The sequence below is a fragment of the Megascapheus bottae genome, chromosome 26 (assembly GCF_031878675.1).
Source record: "Megascapheus bottae isolate mThoBot1 chromosome 26, mThoBot2.hap1, whole genome shotgun sequence".
In the NCBI taxonomy this organism is placed as follows: Eukaryota; Metazoa; Chordata; class Mammalia; order Rodentia; family Geomyidae; genus Megascapheus; species Megascapheus bottae.
In genome coordinates this window covers 15,446,726-15,461,152 of record NC_143534.1, presented here as the reverse complement: position 1 = coordinate 15,461,152, position 14,427 = coordinate 15,446,726, and the positions used below count along the sequence as shown (strand labels likewise).

Here is a 14,427-nt window from a genome sequence, read left to right as displayed (position 1 = left end):
CTTTCCATCTTCCCAATACGAAACCCCTGTAAACTAAGTAGCCATATTCTGATATCCACCTTCTTCTGACCCAGTCTCTGCTGGGTCTGTAGATTTGCATATTAATAATGGTTTGAATAAATGAGATCATACAATAGGTAACCTTTTGTGTCTAGCATCTTTACTTGTCATATTTTTAAGAATTAGCCATGTTGTACCATTTACCAGTAGTTTGCTCCTCTTTGTGACAGAATAATAGTCCATTGTATGGATATACAATATTTGGCTTATCCATTCATCTGTTGTTGGTGGACTTGGGCTGCTTCCACCATTTGGCTATTGTGAGTGTTGCCACTCTGAACATCTCTGTGCATTTTTGTTTGAGCTGGGTTTCACTCCTTCTGGGTACCCAACTAGGAGGTGAACTGCTGAGCCCAGTGGTGATACTAGGTAACTTGTTTCTGGCTGACCTGCCAAACTTTTCACAGCAGTTGCACCATTTACATTCCTGCCTGCCATATATGAGGATTCTGGTTTCTCCACACCTTCTCCAACATCAATTTTCTGGTTTTTCTGTTTGGCTTTTTTTTTTACTTTGTATTATGGCCACCCTAGTAGGTATGAATTAATATTGTGGTTTTTATTCGCATTTCTCACTGGCTAATGCTGTTAACTTTTTATGTGTTTCTTGACCATTTGTAGATAGTCTTTAGAGAATGCCGATTCACTTGCCTATTTTTCAATTTATGTTTTTAATACATTAATAAAGGAAAACACATGCCTTAGTTATTAAAAAAAAACTAAGGAGAATGGATAGTCCAGAAGCCTATTGTAGAAACCAAACAAGGAGCACTGTATAAAATACAGCCTAGCACTAGGAAGAGAGAAAATTGGGGGCACTTTTACAGAGTACTTTAAAATGTTGACATTTTCCCAGTGCCTATGGCTCATATCTTTAATTTTAGCCACTGAAGAAACTGAGATCTGAGGATGGCAGTAAAAGCCAAATGGGACAGAAAAGTCCAAGAGACTATCTCTAACCAAAAAAATTGCAGGAGCTGTGGACTCAAGTGGTAGAGCACTAGCTTTAAGTGGGAAAAGTCAAGTGAGGGCACTAGGCCCTGTAGCAGAAAAAAAAAGTTGTTTATTAATACTAAATATTTTCTCAAACTTTCCATTGAACACATTCCCCTCTTTTGGCTGTTTCTCTACCCCTTGCTTCAAGGTTCTTTCACATTCTTCACTGACCACACTTCATCTGGATAAAATGATTGCTGAAAGCAACTGTTTATTTGGCTTAAGGCCATGCACTCTTCCTGAAGATACTATAACTTTGTTTAAAATGTATAGATTTCTATGTAACTCCCCTTAGAACATTCAACAGATTGTCTTCTTCATCTGCATATCATCCCTGAAGCAAAAGTACTCAAAAGGTATTATTATGCACAGTTCAGCGAATTTGAGGTTATATTAATGTCCTAATCATTCTAATGCCCGTAGGCTTCGTAGCTGTGCCCACACTATTTAATCTAAAACCAAAAAAGTCACATTCATTTTTAAGAATCCTTACGTTCTGTTCTGCCAGTGAGTAAACAAGCTGCGGAAGAATGTCTCCCTTCACAACTGCTTCTGCTAAGTCGTCGTTATAATTGGCCAGCCTCCCGAGGGCCAAAGCAGCAGTCTGTTGAATTGTGGGGACCACATCTAGAAGAAGGGGCCTCAGTAAGGACATCACACCTGAGTCAGATCAGGAAAACAGAAGTCAACAAAACTTACATTTGAAAGCACACATACAAGTCAACATAAATACACATGTGAGAAAATTAGGCAGTAAAAAAAATCAGTAAATACATGTGTACATATACATACGCACGCCCTTGACTTTCCAAACTTTAATCAATTCACCCCAGTTTATGAAGCATAATGTTGTCACATCCTTTCTTTAAAAACATATCCTGGTTATGCATAAAAGCAAACATTACTAGGGCTGGGAGTTTGGTCTAGTGGTAGAGTGCTTGCCTAGCATGCGCAAAGACCCAGGTTTGATTCCTCTTTATCACATACATAGAAAAAGCAGTGGTACTCTAGCTCAAGTGGAAGAGCTCTAGCCTTGAGAAAGCCCAAGGCCAGCGCTTAGGTCCTGAGTTCAAGCCCCAGGACTGGCAAAAAAATAAAAGCCAACATTACCAATTGTTTTGTCACTAAATCTAGAAACATTTGGAATAGAAAAAACCTACAATAACATTTGAAATCAGACCAGAATAAGAGCAATAACTACCAAATAATATAAAGCAGAAAACATTGATGTGTAATGCTTACCACAGATATATTTAGTCCTTAGTTTTATGTTTAAACTGGCTTGTTCCTATCAACTATAGGCCACCTTATGAGGTCACTCTGGGGCCACAGTCCATGCTCAGTCCAGTGTCTATTGACATTGATTACATTTATCATCTAGATGAAAACATCTAGATAGTAGAGGTAACTGAAGTCTCACAACAAAGAGATTAAGATACAGAATGAGGTATTCAAACATCTAGCAATACAGAGTTGTTTCTAGAAAGTTGTGTTTTAAGCAATTTGATCACTTCTTTGCAGTTTGCTATTTTACTGTGATAAAATATGAATAACACACCAAAGTTGCCATTTTAACAGTTCCATAAACTCCCAACCACAGTATTTTATATGAGGGTCTTCAAACTGTTTTCCACAGTTGCTATGTTGTTTTATGTTTCCATCAGCAAAGTTTAATTTTACAACATTCTTACCAACATCTATTTTCCTTATATATTTTTAATTTTTTGTTGTTTTTTGTTGCTAGTCCTGGGCTTGAACTCAGGGCCTGGGTGCTGTCTTTGTGCTTTTGTGCTCAAAGCTAGCATTCTACCACTTAAACCACAGCTCCACTTTTTACTCTTTGGTGTTTAATTGGAGGTCATAGTCTCATGGACTTTCCTGCCTGAGCCAGCTTCCAATCATGAGCCTCTGATACCAGCTTCCTGAATACCTAGCATTATAGGTGTGGGCAACTGGCACCCAGCTATTTTCCATTTTTTTTAAATGATAGGTTTCACCAGGAGCATAGCCTAGTGATGAGTATTCTAGCCCTCTATACCACATACACAAAAAAAGCCAGAAGTGGCACTGTGGCTCAAGTGGCAGAGTGCTAGCTTCAAGCAAAAAGTGTCCAAGGACAGTGCCCAGGCCACAGGACTGAAACAGAAAAAAAAAAAAAAAAAAAAAAAAAAACGATAGGATCTCCATGAGTGTAAAGTAATGTCCCATTGTGGTTTTTATCTGTACCTCTCTAATGTTAAAAATGTTGAACATCTGCTCCTGTGCTCACTTGGCCTTGCTACATCATCTTTGGAGAAGAGTACATTCAAGTCCTTTGTTCCTTTCTTCACCTAGGTTTTGTTTTGTTTTGAACGCTTTTATTAACACTGATTTTTACATCATATTTCAAATGTCATGTTTAACAAACAAGTATTCAAGAAGGGAATCTCTATAGGCAATCACCAGCACATACATTTTAGAACATAATTACAATTAAACTGAGGGTTTGTACGTCATAGATACATATCAATCTATATAAGATTATATCTATAGAGTATATGGCCCATCACAGATTTTTATGTCTATGTAGTTAGGTTTATATCTCCAAGACCATGTCCATAATCTTGGGTATCCAAATATTGAGTCCTCGCTCTTGTACTGTTTGGATCCTATATCCACATATTAAGGGTACCATGTGCCTTTTGTTCCTTTGGTCTTGATTTATCTCACTCAACATGATTCGCTCTAGTTTCATCCACTTCCCAGCAAATGCCATTATTTTATATTGTCTGTTGGCTATGTAGAATTCCATACCACATTTTTTTTGTATCCATTCATTTGTGGTAGGGCATCTGGGCTGTTTCCATCACTTGACAATTGTGAATAGTGAAGAGATGAACATGGCTGAGCAGGTGTCCTTACCATATCCTGGGTTATGATGCTCAGGGTAGATGGCCAAGAGTGGTATGGCGAGATCATAGGGATTTTCAGTTTTTTAAGAAATCTCCAAACTGCCTCCCAGAGTGGCTGAATTTGTTTATATTACCACCAGCAGTGCAATAGGAGTCCTCTTCCTCCACAACCCCACCAGCATTTGTCATTGTCTGAGTTCAGAATATTGGCCATTCTTATTAGGGTAAGGTGATATCTTAGGGTTGTTTTTATTTGCATTTCCTTTATGACCATGGATGATGAGCATTTTCTCAGATGCTTTTCTGCCATTTTTAACCTTTTCTTTTGATAAGTCTCTCTTTAGTTCTCTTGCCCATTTAGTGATTGGTTGTTGGGTTTGGGGGGGGATTAGTTTCTTGAGTTCACTGTAGATAGTGGATATTAAGCATGTCTGTTGTATTATTGGTAAATATCTTTTCCTAGTTGCTTGGCTGCCTTTCTACTTTAGTAGCTTGTGCCTTTGTCTGTGCAGAAACTTTTTATTTTTAGGTAGTCCCATTTGTCAAGTCTCTCTCCAATCTGTTATGACCCTGGGACTCAGTTCAGGAAGTTTTTGCCTGTGCCTATGAGTTCCAGTGTCTCTCCTACTCTATTATATAGCAGTTTCAGCTTGTGCATGATAATAGGCTGGGATAAGCTGGGATCAATTTCTAGTTTTCTGCATGTGGCTGCCTAGGTTTTATTTTTGTCATTTTTGTCAAGCATCACTTATTATCATAATGAATATGCACCATTTTTATTAAGACTGAACAACACTCTAAAGAATAAAGCTAAATGTGCTAACATATATTAAAAGCTTCATAAAATGCATTATGGAGGCTAAAAACCAGAAAGTATGCTTAAAATAGCTTTTCTCCACCACTTGACACATTTATGTGAAAACAGTACCTTGTTGTCTTCTGAAATAATTTGGTACATCAGTCTATAATGGGGTTATTTAATGGGATATTTAAAATAAAGCCTCACAAACTTTGAACTATTATGTCAAGAATTCTTTAATGAGTTAATATATTTAAGGTTGTAATAGTTATGTGCTTTTGAGACACAGAATTTAGCAAAGCTACCACAAATCTCTTAAGTTAAGAATAATTCAGTTTACAATTTAGAAAATATTTACCCCTCCAGAATAATACTTTACTCATCTATATAGTCAAAGGATATTTTTCTTCATAAGTTTCCTTAATATTTTATTGTATTTCTTTTCCTCCTCTCCCTGTGTCCAATATCAAATTTAAGTTCTTATGTCAATACTTTTGCTCTATCACAATTCTCCAATCTTCTTTAGTTCAGGCAGTACAATGCAAATTTTGAATTAAAAAAAACCCAAAGCTCTAAACTTGAACTTAAAAAATGTAAAGTCCCTTTGAAATACCTTTGTTTGAATAACCTTATTGCTTTGAATAAGGTCCTTTTTACTTTAGAAAAAAGTAACTTTTCAAAAATATAGCCCCAAACATCTCGTTCCTGAATTGCCATTTCATGACACCTCTTACACACAGTAAGCCTGGACACTTTGTGTGTGTGTGTGTGTGTGTGTGTGTGTGTGTAGTTTTGTTGTGGTGGTGGTGGTTGTTTGTGCTAGTATTAAGGCTTGAATTTAGGGCTTAGGCACTGTCCATTAACTTTCTTGCTCCACTTTCTTACTCTAGCACTTGAGCTACACCTCCACATCTGGCTTTCTAGTGATTAATTGGTGATAAGAATTCCTTAAGTTTGTCTGCCCAGGCTGACTGTGAACTGTGATCTTGAGATCTCAGCCTTCTAAGTAGCTAGGATTACATGTATGAACCACCAACACCTGGCTGGTATTTTGCTATTGTAATTGTATTTATAGGGGGGACATAGCGCAGTGGTAGAGAACTTGCCTAGCATGGCCAGTACTCTAGGTTTGATCCCTAGTACCACAATCAATTAATCAATCAGTAAATAGCCTGCCTTAAAAATATGAAAAATGGGGGCCGGGAGTTTGGCCTAGTGGTTAAAGTGCTTGCCTAGCATGCATGAAGACCTGGGTTCGATTCCTCGGTACCACATATAGAAAAAAAAAAGCCGGAAGTGGTGCTGAGGCTCAAGTGGTAGAGCTCTAGCCTTGAGAAAGTCCAAGAACAGTGCTCAGGCCCTGAGCTCAAGCCCAGGACTGGCAAAAAAATAAATAAATAAATAAAATATGAAAAATGTAAAGATTGTAGAAGGACTAAACGAAGACAGAAAGAGAAAGAAAAAGAAAGCAGAACAAAGGGAAAAAAGAGCAATAAAGAGATGAATACGGAAATATATATGACATATAAAGAAATTCATTTCTGTCTGTTCATTAAGAACCCACAGTCTATGGTGAGGAAATGCATTAAAATTAAGAGTCCATAATTAAGAGTCCATAAATAACACAACCTGTACAGGTGGTACAGGCCTCTGAACGAGGAGTTAATGACAGCACTGCGTTTTCTTCTGAAGGCCAAAATGCACTATATGACAATACATTAAAAAACAAATTAGGGTTCAGGATGTGGCTCAATGATCAGAGGACAGGTTCAATTTCCAGCATTGCAAACAAAAAATAAAAAAGGTGTTGGTGGCTCAACCCCATAATCCTAGCTACTCAGGAGGCTCAGACCTGAGAATCAAGGTTTGAAGCCAGTCTAGTTAGACAAACCCTTGAGACTCTTTCAACTAACCAGCAAAAAAAAAGAAAAGAAAAGAAAAAGCCAGAAATGGAAATGTGGTTCAAGTGGTAGAAATACAAGGTGTGAGCCAAAAAAGTTAAGCAGGAGCACAACTCTTCTCCACCAGGATCCAAAAGCAAAAATTCATGGTCCTGTTTAAACCCTTCCAAATAACTGACATCACTGCTAAAGTCATCTTTCTAAAGTACAAAATGGGTCTAATTCCTTCCTTGAAAACCCTTCAATGGCTTTGCATTTATTTGAAAAGAAACTCAACTTTCATCCGCTCCTCTCAGTAGACTTCCCTCTCCTTTGCCCTCTACCCCTCAGCCCCTGGCTCTGTGCTTTTCCACTTGGCCCTAACGCGCTTCCGTCTGGCTAATTCCCAGTAAGTTCAGTAACACCTACCCCTCTACATGCTCTTGAACAGCTCCCCTCATCCTGAAGTGGGTGCCTTTCATGCCACAAGTAATTTACTCATATCTCTCTCTCCAGGAGCACTTAAGCCACTTCAGGCCAGGGACTATTCCTTTTAGATGTATGATCAGCATCCAAGCTTTCATGTTGCGCTTGGACACATTTAAATGTTCACTGAATAATGAATGTACCAACTGTGAAAATTAATGTGCAATTTTCTCTCCTTTCAAGTCCATTTTAGTTAAAAAATAAAACAGATACAATCACATTCATAGTTATTTTCTCAGCATAAAATGTGAGGTATATGAATGACACTGTAAGGAACTCAAAAAGAACATGCAAACTGTTCATTCTCCTAAACCCAAACCCATACAGACATAATTATATTTTAATTCAAAAAGGCTGAATTTTTTTTCATGGTACTGGGAATTGAACCCAAGGCCTCCACTTGAGCCTTTTGTTTGGGGTGTTCTGGTTGTTGCTGGGCTTTTTGTTTGATTGGCTTTTTGTCAGTTGTGGCTCTTGAACTTTCGAGGATAGTGCTCTACCACTTTGAGCCACAGCTTCACTTCCAGTTTTCCGGTGGTTAATTAGAGGTAGGAGTCTCACAGACATTTCTGCCGGGGCTGTTCCTGAACTATGATCCTCAGATGTCAGCCTTCTAAGTGGCTTGGATTATAGGCATGAGCCTCCAGTGCCCAGCTTGCTTTTGTTTTTGAGACAGGGTTTTGCTAACTTTGCCTAGACATAACTCAAACTCATGATCCTCTTTGTTTTCCACCTCTCATGGGACAGCTGAACTCACTGAATTGGTATTGTTCTTTTACTAATGTCATGCCTTAGTGCACCTATCTGACTACAGACTATTAGGACATCAAGGAAGAAGGTAGCACAGAGAAATAATACCAGAAGTAATTGTACCATAAATTTGCATGGGTCACATTTGAATAGGAAATATTTGGTAGGCACTCAATTTTTTAGTTGTTATTATTTATTTTATTATTGATTTGTTTTATTTTTTATTTTATTTTATTTTTTTATTTATTTTGCCACTCCTGGGGCTTGAACTCTGTGCATTATCCCTGGGCTTCTTTTGCTCAAGGCTAGCACTCTACCACTTGAGCCACGGTGCCATTTCTGGCCTTTCCTGTTTATGTGCAACTAAGGAATCAAGCCCAGAGCTTGTTGCATGCTAGCAAGCACTCTGCCACTAAACCACATTCCCAGACCCAAGAAATTAATTTAAAAAAAAAAAAAAAAACACCTTCCATAGGGCCTGGGTTCAATCTCTAGGACCAAACCAAAAGTCAATCTACGTTTGAGCCAATTTAATTTCTTATTTTATTCATACTTCACCTACTTATAAGATTTTTAGGTACTTTATAGAACAGTTATCCATTGTATACAGCACATGGTTAGCATGCTAGAAGTCCTGGGTCCAGTCCCCAGCACATGTGCATTCACACTGACACACACACAAGCACAACATGGATGAAAAGACAGCAAGGAATAGGCATGTATTGTGGAAGGAGATTGATAATTATATCAAAGTCATAGGTTAAGGATATTACCATAATTGAGTTCTGACATACTGAAGTCCCTGGAAGTTTAAGGAAAAAAAAGAAAAATTTTATGAAAGAAATAGGAACAAATAGTTTTACCTAAAATAGCATACTTTGCAGATACATGGAGATAACATAGTAAATATTTATGGAATAAATATCTCTATATAAAAGAACAGGATCCTCTGTCTTCATTTATAGACTTAAGGAAGGTGTGAAAAAGTGAAATGTTTCTTTTTGAAAATAATCCCTCAACTTTAAAAAATGCATGTTGTAAGCTAGCACATACCTATACATCCAGCGTAGGCCACAGAGATAGACTCTGTCTAAAAACAAGTACTAAGTCTGAAGCTTTCTATGGAAAAAATATATAGTCTACTTCAAAAATGACTTACTTAAAATATGTATAAAACTTAAAATGGTTAGAAAAGTGGGTAGATGCAATTTTCATTGTAGACACACACTTCATACACTACCCATCCACAAACACACACACACACACACACACACGCACACACACGTATACACAGAAATATCACTTGTTCTCTGCTAAACTTTTTTTTAAAATATTTAATATTGAGCCATCTATACTAGATAGCATGAAACATCCAAAGAGCAAAACCAACTATTCACTTGAAATATGGAAAAGCCTGGCTTGTAGTCACTGGGGCAGTCCGCCCACCACAGCAAAGCCAGATTTCTCAGAATATGGCCCTGGACACATCTACTAGGACCAACACTACAAAGCGTAATCCCAGTGCTGCGTGAATGGACAAGGAAAAGTACTTCTCACCAAGCATGCATGAATACAAAGGCGAAGTGTTACCCAGATACTTCCACTGGCCAACCAACAAAACTCAATTCTCAGTAATGAGTTCCCAAAGACAAGCCCATAACCCAGGGCTCACACTTTGTCTTTCAGGACACTGCTCGATCCAGGTAGGTTATCAGTAGGACAACTGGTTGAATTAACATCTTAGTTCTCAACTCCCAGTCTACTACAGATCTCACCCCCTCCACCCTCCCCTGCTTTTAAAAAGCTCATTTGCCAGAAACCCATGGCTCATACCTGTAAGGGAGGCTGAGATCTGACGATGTCAGTTCAAAGCCAGCTCAGGCAGGAAAGCCTATGAAAATCAGTCCCAAATGACTATACCAAAATGCAGAAAGTTGAGCTGTGACTCAAGTGATGAGTGTGAACCTTGAGCAAGGAAGCCCAAAGACAGCACTCAGGCCCTAAACACACACACACACACACACACACACACACACACACACACACACACACACACACACCAGCAAAAACCAAAACCTTCCTAGTTTAGTAAGATTTTTATTGTGAACTACAGAAGCCTAAAGATCTTCCAGGGCTCTGAGACTTAAACTTGAACACCACTCGCACTCACTCACACCTACAGAATTTATCAGTTAAAGTTCTCTGAAGCTGGCTCCACTCAATTCCCATGATTCTCCTCAAGGAGAGCTCAAAAGCCACTAAGTTTCACAGCTTTTGGATAACCACTGCTACTGAAAAGCCTAAACAAAGGACTTGAAGGACTTGCTTCAAAGTTCATTAGTAACTTCTAGAACCATCTAGAAATAATTTTTCTAATTTTTTGTAGAAAAAGAACAAGACCAGATAGAAATTGAGAAATTAGTTTTGGAAGTACAGATCAAGACGATGGTAGCTTCAGGCCAAAGGGTTAGCAACACCTTATCTTAATAAGCTATATGTGGTGGTATAAGCCTGTGATCTCATTTATATGTGAGGCTGGAGGTAAGATGACTCCTCATTTGAGGCTAGACTTGAGCAAAAACTAAAGCAAAAAAAGGCATGGAATGTGACTCCAGTAGTAGAGTACTTATCTAGCAAGTCTGAGGCCCTGGAATTCAAATCCCAATATGGCAAGGAAAGGGAAAGGAAATTTTTAAAAGCTATTAAGTCAGTTTACCCCAAAAGCAATTCTCTAACATTCTTTTGGGTTTAAGTGTAAACCCTTACCGTACTTGCTTTGCCTAAGCAGTTGTAAAAATTCCAATTTATTTCTCTTCTTTGTCTTCATGAGGATCTCACTACGCAGCCCAAGCTCGAGATCTTTCTGCCTCTGCTCCTGCGGCTTGGTATTACACTACCAAATGTAAAATCGCACATTTTTTGGTAATATAAATAACTACTCTTTCCATCACTACTAAGTATTTACTAATAAGAATTGTGCTAGGCCTAGAATGAATGCTTAGTGAAGAAAAGGGAAACTAAATGCTTGTAATTGTGCTAAATACTGGGAAAGAGAAGTAGGAGTAGACAACAGTATCAATCAGGCTCAGAGGAGCCTTTTTCTTTTCAGCATTCTCAAAATTTGGTTTTGTTTGCTCCAGACATGATTTAAAATCATTTTACACCAACAACTCCTATTATTTATTTTCTTGAACCTTAAACCATAAAATTACCTAAATCAACAACATGGTTTCATATAGATGACTAATAAAAGGGTTGCATCCACTTCTGCTTCTGGAAATGTGCTTAACTAGTGATTTGCCATGTTTTACTACTTTTTAGGTTGCATATAAAATATTATAGAACTTATATAAATAGCTAGTTAAGAAAAATGGTATTTTATGTAACTGGGCAGTTTAAAAACAGTTTTCTTTGAGTTTTTATTAGCTTACTTTAAACTTCCTAATCAGGCCTGAGAGTGGCCTAGTATTCAATGTAATACAAAACATATTTCTTATATTTAATAACTACCTCCAATTGCTGGAATTTTATAATTGGTAAAGGTAACAATGCATTATCTCTATCTCCACTATTACAGCCATGTGTGGTTGATTATTCTGAGAGGGGAAGTATCAAAATTCATTTTTAAATTGCTGCAAGATGTAATGGTTCAAATACATATAGTCTGAGGGCACATAGAGATTTTTATAACAATCATTAAATGTTTTAATGTTTTCATATGTTCTTTTGATTTACAAGGAATCAAACCACAACTTAAAAAACTTAAAGTTACAGACACTTTAACACAGTTCTCTCTAGTATTCATTTTGATTCGAAATTCAACTTATTATTTTCCAACTACTCTAAAGAAGAGATTTTCAATACTTTCTTTTGCTTTGGTAGTAACTTTGTATATATTCAATCAGGCAAATTTTCTCGTTAGCACATCAAAAACAGTGAGAAAATTCAGAAAATGAAAATACATTAAAATTCTATTGATAATCTTCATTTTTAATATCCCTTTCACATGAAATGATTCAAATTTCATAGCAAGAGAATAACTGTTTGTCGTGGTTTTCTATATGGAAAATGTTCTTCATATTATTCTAGATCCATAATACTTTTTTAAACTACATATGGGCAAAACAGTCTCAGATATGTAGATAATAAGTCAAAGTCAAAGGTAAAGTGCACTAGTGACTTACACCGTCAAAATAAGGCATCTGTCTGAATAAAAGCTTGGTTGTGATACATAATTGATATACATTGTGGCTACATAACAACAATATCAATTTTATAGGGAAAAGATGTTAGAAACACAGTAATTTATTGTTGGTCACATTCAGGGGATAGTGTGGTTATAAAAATACAACACTTTTACAATGATGGCTAGATATAAAATGGAATATAAAATTATACACAATGAAACACATACAGATACAACAGGAGGAACCTTAATAAGATCAATGAATTCTTATCAGTATTAACAGCCTGTTTGTGATATTGTACTCATTTGCATGATACTAAAGGTACCAGAATCTCTGCTATTACGACTTACAACTACACATGAACCTATAATTACCTCAAAATATGAAAGATACTTTTTCCATTATAAATGCTTCTTCCACCTCTACCCATGAAAACATTCAATAATCCCAGTGACAAAAAAAAAAATTACCACACAAATGCAATAGTAATTCCCCTCAAAGAAACTCAGAGTAACATCACGTCTTAACTATTCTTGCTTTGAATACGTTCTCCATTTATTTTAATGACATATAAATTAGTGGTAAAGATCTTATCCTATACATTAAAAGCTTATTTTTATGCCTTTTGTCTATATATATATGTGGATAAAATATGACATTTAATAAATATATATATCATCAAATTGCAACCATTTCATTCTGAATCTTCCAGTGGATTCTCCCTTGAAATCTTAGCACAGTTTTAAACCTACAGTTGTAGTACACAGCAGTGACGTCTGACACATTTTCAGTGTGCTTGGCAAGGGGAAAAATCATCTTTGTTCTTCGTGGGTTTTTCTTCTGGAATTTTCCCATATATATACATATATATATGTACAATATTATAGATGCAGAAATAGATATAGAGGGATCTATATCTAATCTATCTTTATCTGTCGGGTTAAGGTATATAATGTGAGGGGGTTCACTGTGGTATTGATTAGCCCCCTTACACGTCACGTGGTGACAGTCATCTGAATCCAGGAATGGGGGGGTGGACTGACTCGACTCTCCCCTCCCTCCCTCCCTCCTCCCCACGCCTCTCTTCTCTTTCCCACGAGTGGAAGGACTTCACCCTACTTGGAACCCTCTGGCCGAGATTCCAGCAAACCTCCCCCCCCCCGTCCCCGCCCCCCCACCACCCGGACGAGGAAATGCTGTGTGAACAAGTCTGGGATGGTCGGAGGCGGGGTGGGGGGGACCGGTGACGGCACCCCGACCTAAAGGCGCTCGGAGGGGTGGATTCCCGGCCACGTAAAATGACTCCCAGGCGGGTCATTTCGCGCGGCCTGGTGGTGAGGAGCCCGGGCCGCCCCTCTCCACCACCGAGACCCTCCGGGCGCGGGGAGGCGGGGACGGGGGCCGGGGCGGGCCGGGGCGCCTCGGGCCGCGTGCGGGCTCACCCGCGTTCTGTAGCGTCTCGATGTTCTGGGGTCTGGTCGCCAGCTCCGCCACCATCTGCACGAACTGGGTGCGGGCCTTCTGGTACTGCTCGAACACTGCGGGGAGGGAGGAGGGAGAGGGGCGGTGGGGAGCCCGGCCCGTCGAGGGGCGCCCGGACGCTCACCGGCCCGTCGGGGGAGGGGGGCTGCCCGGCTCCCCGCGCCCCTACCTTGCAACACCTGCCTCTGACTCATGGCGCCCGCGGCGGCTCTCCGCCCCGCACCTCCCGGCGGCGACGCGGCTGGGCGGAGGAGGAGGGGACCGCGACCGCCACCCCGGCCGCCGCGGACCACAACCGCTCCTCTGTGTACCCGCGTCTCCCGGGCAACCGACCGGAACCGGAACGCCGCCGTCTCGCGGCAACGGCCGCGGCCGGGCGTGACGTCACGGCCGCGGTCCCGGGCCGCCCGCGCGGGGCGGCGCCCACGCGGCCAGCCTCCCCTCCCCGCCCGCGGGGCGGCGCGGGGCTGGGCGGGGACTCGGCGCCGGCCAGGGCGGGCTCCGTCGAGGGCCCGGCCCCGAGGCCCGCGCGCGCGGCCCGGGCGTCCTCCGCGGGGACCGCGTTCTGCGCACGGTGACCCAGGAGCCGCGCCGTGCCCTGGCTGCAGGCCCCCGGGGCCGGGTGCGAGGCCGGCCGTGCTCCCGGGCTTCCACGGGGCCGGGGGAGGGGGTTGCAGGGGGAGACGCTGGGTGATTGTCAGTGCAGCTCAAGTCCACGTCGCTCATCTCCGATGTCAGGGTCCCAGCAAGGTCACTGCCACGTTCACCTCGCTTCACGACCTTGCTGACTGGAGCTGGACATTCCGGGACACGCAGAGGAGATCGAGTATGAAAAATACCCTCCTTTTGCTGTCTTCCCCCATTTCCACGTGATCTCTAAAAACACTTTTAAATGT

General features: G+C 40.3%; 1 protein-coding gene across 2 annotated transcripts in view; it reads right to left on the bottom strand.

Moving 5' to 3' along the window:
- Spag6 (sperm associated antigen 6) overlaps positions 1–13,864 on the bottom strand; it is a 45,861-nt gene extending 31,997 nt beyond the window's left edge. Inside the window, exons 1-3 of one of the 2 annotated variants that reach the window (XM_090319016.1) lie at positions 13,701–13,864; positions 13,492–13,587; positions 1,550–1,716 (exon numbers count right to left, since the gene is read on the bottom strand). In XM_090319016.1, the coding sequence (XP_090175142.1) occupies positions 1,550–1,716; positions 13,492–13,587; positions 13,701–13,725 (288 nt within the window). In that variant the 5' untranslated portion in view covers positions 13,726–13,864. Of the gene's footprint in view, positions 1–1,549; positions 1,717–10,628; positions 10,729–13,491; positions 13,588–13,700 lie in introns of those variants that run through there. The other variant, XM_090319017.1, reaches the window with a different exon arrangement.
- Between the last annotated feature and the right edge of the window lie 563 nt (positions 13,865–14,427).